The sequence below is a fragment of the Teleopsis dalmanni genome, chromosome 2 (genome assembly GCF_002237135.1).
Source record: "Teleopsis dalmanni isolate 2A chromosome 2, ASM223713v2, whole genome shotgun sequence".
NCBI lineage: Eukaryota > Metazoa > Arthropoda > Insecta > Diptera > Diopsidae > Teleopsis > Teleopsis dalmanni.
The window spans coordinates 200,144,437-200,162,136 of NC_051847.1; the positions used below are offsets into that span (position 1 = coordinate 200,144,437).

The following is a 17,700-nucleotide window of genomic DNA, read 5'->3' on the forward strand; positions in this document are numbered from 1 at the left end:
TATATTTTTATTAAATATTTGGAGTTTTTTACTTCTACAAAGACAGTAGTACTTTATTTACATTCGTTTAGAATTAGAATTATAAAATTTTTGTAATAGTTTTTGACTTCTCATTTAAAAAATATATTTATTTTATATATATATGAATTTTAATTAATTAAGATATAACTAATATTAAATGGTTTTAATTTCAGATATCGTTTAAAATATATATTTGTTTCAAACAATTTAATAAACACAAACTAGCAAAAAACAAAAAAAAAACGGATACTTCCATATAAACTATATAAATATAGTCTAAACAAATTATATATTAAAACTACTACTATGTACAGAAAATTAGACATATAATATGTTACATTTAAAGAAATAAAACTGTACCAATAAAAAATTTAAAAAAATGCCTGCAATAAAATTGTTTTCAATAGTTTATATTTTTTAATAAATAATACAATTGTGACTTACCACTTAAAGTAACTGGGAGCAGTAACTTGGAAACGTAGTCAAATAGTTTAACCATATCTAACAAACTATATAATCATTTTAGATTATATATACAAAGGCAAAAGAAACAAGGCGAAATACGTCGATTATATCTTCTCAGCCTTATCTGCAAAATAAATAACAAAAAAATATATATAAATATAAAAAAGTTATAATAATGAAGTAATTAATAATGAAGTAATCTAATGTTTTTATTAAGTATATGGCATAAGATGTCATGTAGTACAGAGTAATAATCGCACTTTTGTAAGTTAGGATTGGGTCTTTGTGGTGGCCAGATAGACATATCCGATTTTATCTTAGCGGCATAAATTTTTGCTACTGATATATTCAATCTATTTAAATCACATCACACTTTTCTGAATTCGAGTGTTCAATGCAAATGTCCTTATAATATTGCAGATCATTTCGATATAGCTTTATTTTCAATAACGATAAAGTTAAAATAACAATAACTTGATCATCTCTACTCTTTGTCTAACTCACAAAAAAAATTAATTTTTAAAATCCTAGAAATTTGAAAGTTTTTAGCTTAAATAAAAAAAAATTTTAAAACTAATTTTTGTATTTATTTTTTTGCTGGTGATACTTATTAAAAACCCCAATTAACTTCCCATTCCTAATAATCCTCTTCCCTCTCACACTACCATTACTCATTCGCATCTTAAGTCATGCAATTTATTTCATACTATCTGATTTACAAATACTTTCAGTTTACAACAACAACAAAACTAATAAAAATATATTTCACAATCTATTGTACCTACTGAGAACAGTTCATACATATACAGGGTACATACTTCCAACGACCATATTATAGCATTTCTTCAAATCGTGAATAATTCTTCACATCGTGAATAATTCTTCACATCGTAAATAATTACAATGAAGATAACATTAGTGAAGACGAGTACGGTGGTTAACATCAGTAGCCATCGTAGGCTAACATCACTGATGTCGAATATAAACGAGAGCAAATACAGTAAAAATGAATAAATAAGTGCTAACTGTCTCCATACCAATACATTATTCGAGAGCAAATCTATATAGCGACAAAGTCTCACTGACATCTATGCGAAGAAAACTAACTGTTCTAGCTCAATTCAGAATAGGATATAACTACGATTCTATCACCACCTCAATAGAACGGAACTATAAATTGATAAATCAACAGTTTAGCGACGTCTTGAATAGTAAAACTTCAATTGGGGTATACACTGGAAATTTGTGTACAGGATCGTGACAAGAAACTATTTAACATATGGCTACATCCTACCATCAATGAGGCAAGGACAGTTTTCGTTGCAAGAGTAAAAGACAATTTACAGATATCCTAAGTGATTTTAAGCTGAGACCAATTGAGAATTTAATTATTGGACAAATGTGAACGCAAAGAGAACTAATGGGTTTATGTCCACGACTAACGCCACTCGCCATTCCCAATATGGTCTATACCCGCACAAAATCATTATTATTTATTTATTTCAGTTAAATAATTGTATTACATATTTAAAAATTATATATTATTTTTTAATTAATACTGATGTAATAAAATATTTACATTAAAAAAAAGTTAAATAAAAACAATTTTAAAATTAAATCACAATATAAACATTACAAATAAACTAAAATATATAAAATGTATTTATAAGTCTCAACAGTTTTCGTTTTTATATATTAAACATATATTTTATAATTTTTAGTTAAAATTAGTATATTCTATACTATATACTACTTTAACTTACCACGTAATCTTTTTAAAGCTTTAAAGTTTTTGGAATAACGTTTTTTATTTGGCTCGATACACATTTTGCAAGCAGCTTGATTATACGCACAGTCTATGAGATGTAGTGCCTCTTCTTTGCTGGAAACATTCATAACCAATCGAATGGATCCGCTAGGTGTACGCTGTATATCAAATCGTTTATTATCGTTATCATCATTTTCGGAGTCACTGCTATTTTCGTCTTTTACACTCTTTGATTTATGAAGTTTACGCATTTTACTTGAACGTGAATATGAATAAACTCCTATCATACAAACAAAAAAAAAGAATTTAATATTTAAATTAATAATATTATAATTTTTAAAAATATTTACCATTATTTTTACGTTTTAAACCATCAATATTATTTTTATGGTCAATAGCCATATCACGTTTAGGACAAGTACAAATTTTAACATCTATAACACGCTGAGCAAGCACTTCTCCGCTAAAGATAATACATATTTTTATTACAATTTCATAACATTTGTTTATTCTACAAACTTGATAATAATCACAATAATAATTATAATAATTAGTCATTAACTATTTTTATACTCACTTAGCAGCTTCTAATAGGAATACAATATTAGTCTCTTTACGACCTATACAGGAATTTTGACAGGTAAATTTCAATTCGATCGTTTGCTTGACTGATTTATCTTCACGTGGCATGCCATTGATACCCAAAGGTATAAGCACTGAGAAGCGTTCATTTATACTTTTGCCTTCAGGTGAACCGCAATAGGTTGCTGAAGGATTTTCAGATCGCAACAGACTATTTCGTAACTGTGAATCCAATTCTATAATTAAATGACAAATATATGAAACTGTTGTGTGTCAAATTGATAATGTTAATATTATACATACGTTTCTCCAGACTCATATGATTATGACATCGAAGTACTGGTTTACTAGCTTCTTTTGTAAAACACATAAATACTCTTAAACGTAAAGGTTGCAATGGTAATTTAGGTGTATATACTACATCTAAGCTAAAATTTTCATTCATCCGTAAATAGACTTTATTCAGTGCTTCTGAAAACATAGCTCGGGTAGACTGCAAATTCAAATGAAATCTATAACCTCCAATGTCATGATCTTCAAATGTGGGTAAGACATCTACATTCTGTTACATAAAGAAAATGAAATTAATAAAAAATATTAAAAAAAAAAAACAAAATAGATATAATAGATATAGAGAAATATTTAAACAATATTCATAAATAAACATTGTTAGTTCTCAGTTTTCATATTTCATATAAAATACTTATGGTTCTCTCAACCACACGCAATTGCTATTGCAGCTTAATAGTTCTTTTTTTCACTATACTATATACAATATATACAGTATTTTAAACTTACCAAACATTTTGCATCTAATTGTTCTTTAATCATTATCTCCTGCAGCGCCGATTGCTAAAATTAGTAATAAAATAAAATTTTTAATAAAATAAAATTTATAATAAATTAAAATTAATAATAATAAATTGATATTAAAAATAAAATAATTTTAAAAATAAATTATACAAAAAATATTTATAAAATTATATTAAAAAAAAATCCATCAATTATAATTTAACATTAAGATTATAATATAGATAATAATTTAAAAATAAATATTTTATTATTATTATAGTTGTCACACGTACGTTATGCCTATATATCTGCAACAACTTCATTGTGGCACAGTTTGTTTTGAAATGACTTTGTTTTCATTTAATTTTTAGTAAATAACCACACTGCAATAATATTTTTATGTATCATCATCGTGACGTCACTTTGTAGCATTGTGAAATTTATTATTCATTAATCAGTAAGTAGTAGTATGTTTATAAGTGACTCATACGTCATCAAAGGTAATTTTTTTTTTATCAATGAAAAATTCCATACACATCTATCTATACACACATATCAATCCAGAAGTAAATGTATCTGGGAACACAAAAGGGAATGCTTGCAAGTTCAAACTTGTCAAAAGGCAAAAATTATCAAAAGAAACAAAGCAAAAGAACTTGTTATTTTTTATGAGTTGCAAATTACTTTGCAGCTTTGAGATATTTGCAAAGTGAAATGGTTTGCATTGTAAAAGTATCTTTTGTGTTGAACAGACCATAATATTTAACCACAGAGTATATTAAAAAACTAATTATAAACACGAAATAACAACGAAGTGACTAAGTAAAACAGAAAAAAAAAACAATTTAAATATCAAAGTATCTCCTTTCATACTCATATGATACTCAGATTCTCACTATATACTTGGACTGTAACAAATTTATAAAATTGTGATGAAATTACTACGAGAGTAGTAAATAATATTAAAAAATAAATATATATGTAGATACATATATATCAATATATAATTATATATTTCACATTTTTGTGTTATTGTTTCTATTTGGTACGAAGAAAAGCGACATCGATGCAATAGATAAACGCACGATTAAACAACAGTCGCTGACTACAGTAGCTGAAATTGTCAAGAATATAATTTCTCAAATGCATTTCAGTAGCACTGCAACAATGAGGATTAAAAAAAATGTTTCGACTTATAGACACTTCAAATTAAAGAAGTGTCTATAAATTTGTTAAGTCTATGTAAATTGCCTTCTAAAACATGTTGCACCCTCGAGTTATAGAAGTTTGACTATAATTAAACAATGGCAGAATCGCCAATTACTGTAACCAGCGACAGTTATACCATGTTCCCACTGCAACGAAATCAATTTATATTAATTGAATTAAAATTTGATCGTTTCCATTGGCATTAGTTGATTTAAAAATGTGAAAGAGCTTTTAATGCGTCAAAAAGTTCTATGAGAGTTCTAGTTTATTTACATTTCAGTTGACATCCAACTGAAATTAATTTGTTAAATAATATATAAAATTCTATGATGATACCAAATATATATTTGATATATAAACTTATTTATATATTTTCATACATAACTTATATATTATATTTATAGAAAAACAAACATAATAATTCTTACCTCTTGCTTGTTTAATTTGTTTTTTTTTGTGTTTATTTACACTTTGTTTCATGTGTCAAATATGTTAAATTTCGATCATTTCACTTTTGGGAAATATATTTTGCAATATTGTTGTCGATGTAATTAATTTAAATCTTAACTAATTTATTTTAATTTATTCTTAACTATGTTGGAAAGCACAAAAGCTCTTCGGACCGTTAATTAACTTAATTAGTAACCTAAATCAAATAAACTACTTTAACGAACGTACTATTACTTAATCTATCTCATGCTTCGATTCTGTTTATTTGTTAGCTGAAGTAAAAAAATTAACTTAATCATCGTTGTTATTTTTTAGCAAACATCAATAACACAAAAATGTGATAAATATGAATATAAATAAATATATATGTTACATATTTAAATATAATACACTATTGCTAATCTCATAACCTTCACTGACTTGCTTATGTCAGGCAAATGGAAGAAAATACTCCATCTAAAAAAGTATTTGATTCAATGGCCGTTATTATAAAACGCAGTAAAGAACCTCCACATCTTCGGTCGAAGGACTAACGATACGAAGACATTTGTTACAACCGATTGACAACAACAAGCCACTGATCGAGCTGACTGGCGATGACTACTAAACGTGACCAAGGACGACTCACATCTATCATGAATCAACTTATTTAAAATAAAAATTAGATCTTTTGATAACGTTATCAAAATTTGAGCAAAAAATTGTGTTTAAGTCTATGTAACACCTAATCTTAAAATAGAATGACAGTAGATTTTCTACTTAAATCTAGTGCTAATATCTATTTCACACAAAAAATTGAAAAAAAAAATCCGCATATAAAAAAAATCGTCTGCAATGTTTAAATTTTGTGGTAAATTTTTTTTAATACAACTATTATTATTATTAAATGAATGAATGTACTAGATTTTAACTGCAATTATATTTTATAAACTTTAATCTCATTAAGCACAATTATAGACTATACTAAGCATTTCTAAATTTTTCAGATTATCAAAGTGTAACGATATAAAGGCCCACGTAGATTCTATTAGCAGTAATCAAGGATGTCAACATAAGTACTCATTATAGAATGCTTATATATTCTTCAGGTTACCAAAATAAGATAATTATAGGATACAGCTAAAGTGTTTATAAATTCTGTTCGGTTGTTAGGTAATTTGATATACTTTTCAACTAAGCACTGTGCTCTTTTCAGACAATATGATGAGGTCAAGAAAACAACATATATATATGTAAAAAATGTATGTACATACATGTAAAAAACAGCATACTATGTGCTTGGGGTGTGCCCGGCATTGATGCACAAGCGGATGTAACACCTAGGAGGGTATTTCATGGATCATAAAGATTCAAGTCTAGGAAAGGTCGGCTCTATACTGTCTCTCATTAAAGAAATCGGACTTGGAGAAACATTCTAACCCGGGTAAGTGGCAAAATACATCTTTTAGGTCGCAGTGCACAATTCCTTTTATTAATAATATTAATAATAATAATGTAAAAAAACACAAAAAGAAACAAAACCTACAGGTAAACCAATACAGAAAATACGATACCACAATCAACTGTGATGACATATTTCAACTTCTGGTTTCGGCTCATTTTACACTTTGAATGTTAGAAAAAAACTTTATTTATTTTATTTTTTATCGATTTGCTACTGGAGTTAAGCAAATGGAACTACTATATTAGCACAACAATTAATAAATGCTTACATTTAATGTAGTTTTAGCGGTAAACCTATAGCTCTAATTAATGGATCAATTACTATTAAATTTTTTTATTAATTTTATCTTCAAATGAATCTTTATCAAACACACCAACCATTTTTAATCCTTTAATTTATAAATAATATCTAAGAGCAATTAAAATGCCATTAATACAAAACCAAAAAATAATATAAAAACGGTTTAATTTTTATTATGGACTTCTTCGATTGCTTAAACAATAGAAAATTACAGACCAAATACTGAAGTTCATAAAATTAGTAGCACCTTACATCTCAGTGCAAAAATGAATAATAAAAAGTTAGTGCAATTGATAGTCATATTAATTATTTCTTTACTAACATTACTAGGCCTACATATAAGTTACTTTTCTAGAGCAGAAAAGAAGTTTATATTTTCCAAAGTCCTGCTCTGCTATTCCATAGCGGTTTTGTCAGTGTTTACTTTATTCTACGGAGAACAATTCCTCTACGATTATAATGCAAACCTGATTGCCTTGAAAAACGTTGGTAAACTGCATACTTATATGAATGTAGCTGCGGTTATTGCTAGTTACATTAGCATGGTGGCATTGGTAGTTCCTACAATTGAATTCTTACAACGAGTAAAACTATTTGAGTTGATAACATATTTTGAGGCCGGAAAAAAAGTATTTACAACGGCGGCTACTCTAGTGTTAACAAAAACAATAGCATTTCAGGTTGCAATTGGTTTGGTATCAGTGATCCGCTTTTACCGGAACGATGCAAACAACAAGGATGACAGCCTGGTGCGAACACTTTTCTTATTATTGCCATCCATAATAGCAAGCTTATTACCAAATTGTTTCTTTGGTGCAATAGTCGTGAGTGGTCTATTGTTTAGTATTCTCAATGAACGTCTACAGAATATAGTAAATGAGGTAAATTGTCTGCAAACGGATTTGCAAATGAAACTCCAGAAACCCTACTATCGTATGCATCGGTTTTGTGATTTAGCAGATAATATGGATGTTCTGACGGAAAAATTTATTTTAATATGTGTGGATTCAATTAAATATTTTGATCTGGTAGCTGTACCATTTATTTGTTCTCTAGTCTGCAATTTGTTCGGCATTACTGTTGGATTCTTCACACAATATCTGGCCATTGTGGAAACGCTAGTCAATGAAGAAAGCTATGATGCATTTAATGCTATAACAAACTCTGTGTTTTTGGTAGTATCTATTTGCGATATTGCTTTACAGGCTTATATGTGCAACAAGAGTGTAATGACTGTAAGTTTTACTTTATAATTTTATTTAAATTAAATTATAATTAAATATATATTGATTATTCACTGTGCTTAGGTACGTAACACCTCCATTATATTACAACATATGAACATAACTCATGTAGACATACGTTTTAAACAATCTGCCGAAACATTTTCAGCACTGTTACTTGTCACCAAATATAAAACAGAACCTTTAGGCTTTCTGCAAATAGATATGTCTTTAGTACACGATGTAAGTTCAAATCACTTCAAATTTATTGTAAAGTATATTCTAAATTATTTTATTTTAATTTACAGGTTCTATCAGCTGTCACCAGTTTTTTACTAATTTTAATACAAAGCGATTTATCACTAAGATTTTCTTTAAAATAAATTTTTAATTTATTTAAAATAAGTTAAAGTACCAAAAATTTTTAGATTGTACGCGTTGTACATTGTTTATCAAGTCATGGTTTTTTATGTATTGGTGCACTGCTAGTGCAATATGAGTTAATTATCAGGCAGTCGCGGTACTTGGTTTCCGCCAAGCAAATGAATAAGTCATAGATATTAATGTATTTGCCAATTTTTTTGTATAAGAAAATATCGAAGCCCATAGTTTATATGAAATTTTATGATAAAAAAAAATTGTAGTTAAACAAAGCATTCAAAATATTAAAAAATAGCATTAGCGATGATACCATGTAACCATCATAGGTCTGTCATGACAAAGTGTCTACAGATTACTTTGTCATGAAAGAAACTTTGTCACGCTTTTATGGCGACCAAGAAGATATTTAAGATGACTAAGTTCTGGATACCCAACCAAGTCTATGAATGATAAAAACGTGAAAGTTATTCAACAGACTGCTCTTGCTAATAGAAGAATTACCATTGCAGAGGTCTAAAAAAATAGGATAGGAGTATCATGTGACTCGCGAGGAGAATTCAGGAATATTTGGAATATAAAGTGACATCAAAATTTGTTTCACTACTTTGTATATTGTATCTCATGACAAAACATAACATTGTAATACCACAACCAACTTATCTAGTTTTAAGCACCCTGAAACTGTTTTTCATTTCTCAAATTGAGAGAGACTCTCAAAAAATATTTTCCATCAACAGATAAAATAAAACCAAATGAAGACCATATCTAAAGGGCGTTACAACAGTGTTGCAGAAAACTACGATGGCATAAGTGTTGTATGTTATATCGAAAATAGTTCTCATGGATACGACATTGAAACTCAATAAATTATTTTATAAATGTGAAATTCTTGTTACTTTTTAATCATACTGCGTATATTACATTTTTTAGGTTCGGAATTAAAAACAGTTCATTGGCAGCACTGATTATAATATATGTGTTTTACAAGCAGACTTATGGCTTTCGATCTTCCCTAGTATAATTCGGTTTATTTTTAAAACTTTTAATTTGGCTGTAAAGAAGTTTTTGATATGATATATTTTAAATTCATAAATATATACATTCCAATTATAGTTTTTATAATTTTGCATATATGTAAAAAAAAATACATACCTGACTGAATTGCATTAAATTTTCGGACTGAAATAAAAAAAAAAAATTAATAAATTAAAATATTTGTATATAAATAAAAAAAATTTAATAAAATTTTAAATAACAATTTTAAAAAAAATTTTATTTTAAATAAACAATAGTCCCTTGCTCTCTTTAATTGTTAACCTCATAAAAATAAAAGAAATCAGAGAAGGGGGAAGGGAAAACGATTTTAAAGAAATAATGTAACAAAAGTAATTTACTATGTTGTAGATAATAAATAAATATTAAATCTTAAAAATCATAACACTACATAGTACTTAACAGTCCCTACCATCAACCCATTATAAACTCAGTATGTTAAATTTATAGGCATATATCATCTAAAATGCAACGTTCCAGACACTACTCCCAACCCATGACTATACCATTAAATCTTCTACTATGTTTCAACAGATCTGACAGGAACAGCAATTACGTACGTATTATGAAAAATGAAAACTGAAGACTAAGAACATTGCATGGTTAGGAGATATGTTATGAGAGCATCATTTCAACAAAGTCTGTACAAACATTTACTTAGAACAATAATAATCGTTCTATAGTTGTCAAAAAGTTTAATATCTAATCTATAATGTATATAAATCTGTCATATTAATTATACTCAGAATAAACTATATAACATATGATATAATACATATAAAAGAAAAAACATGTTGCTTTGCATTGAAGAGAGAACTAGAACTCTTGCCTGATTAGGTGCATTTGAGGTGGAGAACTAAGTAGAGACTTTTGATGTTAGCCCCATGTATCAAACTTTTATATTATTGTGAGAGTATACTTCAGTGAAATTTTCCATATATTGAATACTAATCAAGACTTGGTATAACTTTTGTACTCATCGTTTATAAATAATAAAAAAAAATTAAATGCAATTAACACAATATAAAAAGAAAAGTTAAATGCAATTAACTCTATATGAAAAGAAAATTATATGCAATTAACACAATATAAAAAAAACTTATTTGAATAAAATTTACATGTAGAAATTAATTTAAACTATATAACAAATATATGTTTAACCTTAATAAACATTTAAACTAATTAATTATTCAAGTTTCAAACACACACATTTTTTTATTGAATATAAAATAATTTAAATATTATAAGTATATATAAATATAATATATTTATATATTATAAATATTATATTATAAATATTATATTATAAATACTATAATAAGCACAAGAACAAATACGACAACTTATAGTCAATAATAATGTATATTACATATTATTATGTAAAAATACTAAATCGGACGTCTCATCAGACTTAAGAAAAGCTTTTCGTTCACTTATTATACGATCGTTATTTAGAAAAATCCTGCTACATGGTACTGATGTTGCAACAATGCAAAATCTTTTTAATACCAATTGGTACAATCGAGGATAGAGCATCTTGTGTTGTTCCCACCAAGCCAATGGATCTTTCGTACGTTCTAAATATTGTTCATTAATGTACTTGTCTAATTCTTTGCGAGCAGCAACAGATTTATCCTCATCTCCCTTTACCTTTAAAAATTTATTATTATTACTTTTATATAATAACGAAAATAAAAAGTAATTTAATAACTTTTAAAAGGTACCTGAACATAGGTCTCATCATATTTACTCCAAATTGAAGTGCTCGCCATTACCACGTCTGTATTATCTGTATTATCTGTATTATCAGTCGGCAATTCATAATCACAAGATGCAATTTTTTTGCTTATTTCTTTTGCAGCCTTTTCAAAAGTTGATTTATTTTTAAAACCACGTTTCTTAAAACGTGGATCCAATATGGTGCACTCAGCATAAAGATGATTGTGATCTAAAGACTCAAAATGTTTTTGCATTTCTTCTAACAAACAATTTAAGAAATCTGATGCACCTGCGTTCTTTGGATAACGTTCACTTAAAAATGTTCGTAATAAATTGGAAACTACAACTACTTTCGAAAGACTTATATCCTCTTCGGCAGATATTTCAATAGTTATTTCATAAAATGGCTCCAATATTGCCAAAACTTCTTCTATTAACTCCCAATTATGTGGAGATAATCTAAGTTCTCTTTGCAAAAGACCAGATGAAATCAAAACTTCTTTTATTTCCACAACATGAGTAAGCATTTTGTAAGTAGAGTTCCAACGCATAGTATCATCCTGTTTAATTTTGACTTCATTTATACCAATTTGTTTTTGATAATCTTTTAATTTCTTACAAGCTTCAGGGTTTTTGTCAAAATATGTAAAAATATTTTTGACTCTTTGTATTGTTGCCCCAATTTTTTTCAAAGCTTCTTGAACTACCAAATTAAGGCAATGTGCAAAGCATTCCAATTTTTGCCATTTACCCTTTTCAATCGCAGCGAGGATATTTGCACTATTTTCAGTGACTATAGCGACTACTTTATTTGTTAATTGCCAATCATCTATTACTTTCTTCAAATAAGTATGAATACTCTCAATTGCATTTGTTTCGTCATATGATGTGCACAAGATTAAGCCTGAGCACAGATTTGTAAATAAATTAATAAAATGAACCTTTACTGCAATATAACTTTGTCCATCTTGGGATACCCAATTATCTATTGTTAAACACACTGCCTCCGTGGTTAAAAGTTTTTGTTTTAATTGAAGTTCTACATTTTCATACAACTTAGGTAGTAGAATTTGTAATATTGTTTTTCTTGTGGGCAATTCGTATCCAGAACAATGTGATATTTGTGTAATCAATTTACGAAACTCAGGTTCTTCTACAATTCGCAGTGAATGATGTCCTTTGGCAATCATTTTTATAACCTGATTATCGATTTGTTCTTCTCTTCCAACTGATGAGGGAGGACTAGCTATTGTCGTTATAACATCCATAGTTGCAGCTTCTTCTACATCTACTACATCTTGTTGCAAGGGTGATGATTTTCGCTCTAATTGCAATATCGAGGAATGTTTCGTCCTCATGTGTCGATGCAGATTTCCTTGCGATCCTCCAGCGGTTGAAAGAGAGGACTTACAATATTTACATTTAGCTCTACCAGCCTCCTGCACTATATAGTGTGTCCAAATATTACTTGTTTTGCGTTTTGGTGCTCTCCTTCGCAACAAAAAATCATCATTGTCGTGCTAATACATCAAACCGATTTAGTTAATTATATTTATATTTTTATATAATAATACACCATAAATAAAAAGTAAGCAAAATTTAAACAATTTATATTGATTTAAATACTTAATTTTGAATAACATATGATATCGAAACTGCTGTACCAATTTTTTATTAAACTTATATATTTCACATATACATAAGTTTATTTAATACTTCAATATAATTAAATATTAAGCCAGATTATTAATTTCGTATTTAATTTCCATTTATATATAAGAAGTAACTCATTTCATATTGTTTTACCGTAAAATATTAGTGAAACAATAAACAAAAACTATTAAATCTTAATTATTAATAAATAAATATTATTAAAAATAATAATATAATGAAATTAGTAATAAAAATAAAATATTAATTAAAAAACGAATCAATTTGAAAACCAAACACAATTAGAATGATACTTAATTGATTATGCCTTAAGTTCAACAATAACTTTCTTTCATTCATTGGTCAAGAAAGAAAAACACGGTAGGGTACCAGGAGAGAAAAATCGAATTAACAGCATTCAAATAATGTTACTGTGAACAACTTCACTTATTTGCTTTATACTTTAACTTTAAGTAAAATCAAGTTTTCTTAAGTTTTAAAGCAACTACATAGGGTATTTGCAGAATGCCAAGGAATTGTTAACTCAAAGCGCGGTTTAAACATACTTAAAACTTATTGCTCCGCAAAAGAAAGTCCTCTTCTCTCATAACTGTCAATCAAAGTTATGAAAAATGCCGCAGTTGGTCGTAAAAATTATATTTGTATATTAGGAAAAATCAGAACAGCCTTAGGTCAGGTTAGATTGGACTAACCATCTTGTGACCAAAGCCTACTTAAGCGCAAATAATGATCCTTTCTCATATCACAGATTGCCATTACAGATATGCAGACCTGAGGTCAGCGTACTCACAACACAAAAAGGCACAACTGCCTCACTCTAGGAAAGTGCACCAACCTGACAAGTCCATAAACTTGGCAAGGTATCTAATTTTGCAAGATAATAGTTCTGTCCGGTACAACAGCTTTAACAGCAATTTAGAATCCAGAGCAAGACATCTTCTATTAATTAAGACATTTCTATTAATATACTTCATAATACATATCAATGGGACTTTTAAATCCGGGCAAGAAGGTTCGAACATTCTTAAAAGCTGATGAACTGTAACTCAGTTCTGATTGAGAGGTATTTGGAATATTGATACAAATATGGTCATTAATTAATTACCAAAATATATCGATATTTCAGTTTAAGTAGTGTATTATTTTATCAACATATTTTATAGATTTTTTTGAAATCATAAATTTTTAACAAACAAGTTATACTTACATTTAATCCTTGCAGATATGCATAAGCGTCATCTTGCCTGTAATAACAATAAAAATAAAATTAGTTATATAAATTAAATGGTATATATATTTTCACACACTTACACGACATCTTCTTCATTAATGGGCTCATCAACAGTGGAAGCATCAGAATGAGCTTGTACATCATTGCCTGCATCCGTAACAGCAGGCTTATATTCCTCACTAAAAAATATGTATTTATTTAGTTGAGAATTACATAAGTTATTTTGAAATTATGTTAAAATAGAAATTGCATGTCTTAGTGTGGATATTACCAAACAAATTCTTTTAAAATATCACTCATGTCGAGCTCAGCGATATACACGATAACAAGGTTTTTTTGTTAAATATTTGCAAACAATAACAAAGTTATGAAGCTGCGGACAAGGTAACTCATTAAAAACTAATACATTTTACATATAATTACAATTTTCTATATAATTATATATTGTTTTTACGTTACGTAAAGTCTCTAGAGATTTCAATTAAAATGCCTAGAAATATTCAAAACCCCGGAACTAAATATTTAATCTAATAAAAACCACACATTTTAAAACTGGACAAAATTGAGACTTTAACATTTAAAAACCATTTATCTAAATTTATTAATTATTTATAAAAAATAATATTCGGAATATATCTAAAAACCGAATATAATGTAGCGTATGTTCATTAATATAAATGTTATCTCATATTAAGTGGAGGAAAGGGCAGAGCCGCTATGTTCACTATTTACAATTTACACTAGGAAAATTTACCAGATTTTGTGCCAAGACATTAAAAAAATAAGAAATAAGCAAAATTTATACAATTATTTAGTTTGCTTTATAAAAAAATAAATATTAAAACTGTGAAAAATGTATCCTTTAGAAAATAAAAAGAAAACTATATGCACTCGTAAACAAAACACACGCCAAAAATGAGTTCCACAGTAAGAACATTCAGAGTTGCATTTGTGGCTCTAATTAAATACTTAACTGCGGCTTGAAAGTTTGATTTTTCGTAAATCGTTTGTGAGCATGTTACAGTATAACAAATAGTGATTTAAACTAAATTTAATTTGATAATATTGCATTTAACAGTACACGATATAACTTTAATAGCTTGTTTATAATAATAAAAGTAATAATTATTAATTATAACACCGATTACGGTATAACATAACATATTTAACACACAACTATCGTCTTTTATTAAATTTTATTGCACACTTAATAAATTCACTTTAAGAATCTGCATACTCATAATTATTACACCATGGTAATATACAAAAAATCACTTTGTTTTCTATTTAAGAATAATTTATTTTATTTTATTTATAAAAAGCAGTTATTTTTCGTCAAATTTTATGTTTTTGTTTATTTACTTTCAAGTACATAAACACTTTTTCGTAAATATAAATTTTTTTCTTTTACAATAATTTATTATTTAAAACTAATTGTATAAAATACGTTTCTTTCTTTATGTAACTTATGCCAAAATGATTAAGTCTTAAGTTGCTACCAAAAAACTTAGCAAGTCTTTACTTTAAAATTCAACCGAACTAAGTGAAACTTTTAAAACCACTCGTAATACATTATATGAAAATAGTAAACTTGCGGCATGTTAAATGTTGATATCTGATACAAATAATCACTTGTATTTAACAGGTTTACATTAATATTTTATCTTGAGCTTAGCATGATAATTAAAAATGGTGAATAAAAGTACTATTATTAAATATTTCGAAAACAGTTAATTACTATTTTATTGAAAAAAACATTTTTTTCAAACATATTTTTATTTTATATCACTTGCAAATAAAATTAATAAAACACATATTTTTATTTTAATATTTATGTATTGGAATATAGAACATATATTATATGTTCTTTATAATGCACTTCATTATTTTCTATTTAAAATGATATATACAAATAATAATTATTACATGTTCATATATTAAAAATGCAACTCTGTGCATTAAAATTAACAGCAAATTTTGCAAATACTTCGTTCCACAAATGGCACAAACAAAAGAATTTGCAATTATATTTTAAATAAAACTAAAACTCAATATCTACTAATACATTATTACACTTTTAAAGCACATGTATCTTACGTATATATATTTATTTAATATATCGGTAATAACGAATTACTGGATTTCAAAGGTTGTCTACCATTAATTACACAGATTATCTACAAATACTTACCTGTTTGTTTTAAATAAACGAACAATAGGACTAATAAATTTCTACTTACCTCCTTACTATGAAGTTAGATGCAACCACTATCTTGTTTTGTGGATGAAAATCATAAAGTAGCGATTGGTTTATATTCTGTACCTGTTGAATATGTTGTTGCTGTAATTCTGCCATAGGAACTTCAATATTGCAATACATCCGATTATCAAGCATTTCTACAAATTCTATCTCAGCATCACTAAATTAAACGCATTCATTATTTAATTCTTTATTTATATTAGTAAAATGTTATATTAATTACAATTGGCCAGCTAAACCTCTGTACACATTTTCTGCACCAACAGAATTTTGATTTTCGTCAATCATCTCGCGATTCTGCCGCGACATTCAAAAATTTTTTGCAATTCTTGATTCACACGTCCTTCGGCAGTTGTTTGTGATGAAATACGTAAAATACAACCTGTTAAACACGAGTTCTCTTCCAAGTTTACATCAATTGATCATTTACTTGCTCAAATAAGTTTTTAAACATACCATTCAATTTTTTCATTGATTTAATAAGATATTCTTAATAATTTTATAATTACACAAATTTTTTACACTAAATTCTTAACAACAAAAATAAATGCAAAATCAACTAGAACTTCTATTAAATTTAAAATATAAGCCCTTTTTATCCAATTAATCAAGTTTAATTAATATATTAAGAAGAAAAAGGTAACAATTAATTTCATTTAAACAATTGGAACTCGAAGCACAGCCGGCAAACTCAAACGTTTAAGACAAAGTGAAACAGAAAACAAATGATCGAAATGGTGTGTTGAAAGAAATTGTGAACTGAAACGAAACGTCAAATTTTTATTCCCCTCCGAAAAAAGAATTTTATATGCACGTTTGAATATTGATTAAATTTATTTAATTAAATTTTATATTAAAAATAGAAAATAGGCATCACAAAACATAACCTAAGTTTTTAAAGTTATAAAGCACTTTTTCTCTGAGAATTGTTGAGACAAATAATGAATTGAAAGATAAACGGTAAATGTAAACAGTTATTTGAAATAAGGGGAAATGATAATTCTAAAATGACCTTGTAGTAAATAAGCAATATGCTGCGTGTATTAACACATGAGAAAAATTCACCAAATAGACTTTATATACTGAAAATAGTTTATATAATATAAAGTTTAATATATTTTTTATATTTCA

At 27.2% G+C, this 17,700-nt stretch overlaps 2 protein-coding genes and 1 long non-coding RNA gene across 5 annotated transcripts; 2 read left to right on the forward strand and 1 right to left on the reverse strand.

The window, feature by feature from the left end:
* Nucleotides 1–277: 277 nt before the first annotated feature.
* On the reverse strand, nucleotides 278–17,400 carry LOC119678583 (zinc finger BED domain-containing protein 4). Of its 3 annotated transcripts, XM_038090496.1 has the most exons (12): nucleotides 16,793–17,400; nucleotides 16,550–16,729; nucleotides 14,390–14,488; nucleotides 14,286–14,322; nucleotides 9,788–9,814; nucleotides 3,635–3,688; nucleotides 3,140–3,398; nucleotides 2,832–3,072; nucleotides 2,605–2,717; nucleotides 2,250–2,534; nucleotides 466–610; nucleotides 278–404 (listed from the first exon to the last, which is right to left on the reverse strand). In XM_038090496.1, the coding sequence occupies exons 1-11, from the start codon at nucleotides 16,876–16,878 to the stop codon at nucleotides 591–593; spliced, it is 1,401 nt and encodes a 466-aa protein (XP_037946424.1). In that variant the 5' UTR covers nucleotides 16,879–17,400; the 3' UTR covers nucleotides 278–404; nucleotides 466–590. The 3 variants fall into 3 exon arrangements, with proteins under 3 accessions (XP_037946424.1, XP_037946422.1, XP_037946423.1); XM_038090494.1 differs by lacking the exons at nucleotides 278–404; nucleotides 466–610; nucleotides 2,250–2,534; ... (3 more) ...; nucleotides 3,635–3,688; nucleotides 9,788–9,814 and adding exons at nucleotides 11,019–11,338; nucleotides 11,413–12,927 and having other exon boundaries at nucleotides 16,793–16,951; nucleotides 17,026–17,060; XM_038090495.1 differs by lacking the exons at nucleotides 278–404; nucleotides 466–610; nucleotides 2,250–2,534; ... (5 more) ...; nucleotides 16,550–16,729; nucleotides 16,793–17,400 and adding exons at nucleotides 11,019–11,338; nucleotides 11,413–12,927; nucleotides 15,064–15,096.
* On the forward strand, nucleotides 4,372–7,037 carry LOC119678587. The gene is made up of 3 exons (XR_005252346.1): nucleotides 4,372–4,450; nucleotides 5,721–6,137; nucleotides 6,274–7,037. It is a non-coding gene; the product is annotated as an uncharacterized LOC119678587 (long non-coding RNA).
* LOC119678586 (putative gustatory receptor 94a) lies at nucleotides 7,183–8,667 on the forward strand. The gene is made up of 3 exons (XM_038090497.1): nucleotides 7,183–8,266; nucleotides 8,339–8,497; nucleotides 8,563–8,667. Exons 1-3 carry the CDS (start codon nucleotides 7,298–7,300, stop codon nucleotides 8,635–8,637), a joined length of 1,203 nt encoding a protein of 400 aa, XP_037946425.1. The 5' UTR covers nucleotides 7,183–7,297; the 3' UTR covers nucleotides 8,638–8,667.
* Nucleotides 17,401–17,700: the final 300 nt, after the last annotated feature.

Bases quoted from the DNA above. Each gene is read 5' to 3' on its own strand.
- LOC119678583 (XM_038090494.1), bottom strand. From the start codon at position 16,878: ATGTCGCGGCAGAATCGCGAGATGATTGACGAAAATCAAAATTCTGTT. The intron at 12,928-14,285 runs GTAAGTATAACT...TTGATGTATTAG, and splicing joins CATATCTGCAAGGATTAAAT to CACGACAATGATGATTTTTT. The intron at 11,339-11,412 runs GTACCTTTTAAA...AAATTTTTAAAG, and splicing joins ATGATGAGACCTATGTTCAG to GTAAAGGGAGATGAGGATAA.
- LOC119678586 (XM_038090497.1), top strand. From the start codon at position 7,298: ATGAATAATAAAAAGTTAGTGCAATTGATAGTCATATTAATTATTTCT. The intron at 8,267-8,338 runs GTAAGTTTTACT...CACTGTGCTTAG, and splicing joins GCAACAAGAGTGTAATGACT to GTACGTAACACCTCCATTAT. The intron at 8,498-8,562 runs GTAAGTTCAAAT...TTTAATTTACAG, and splicing joins ATATGTCTTTAGTACACGAT to GTTCTATCAGCTGTCACCAG.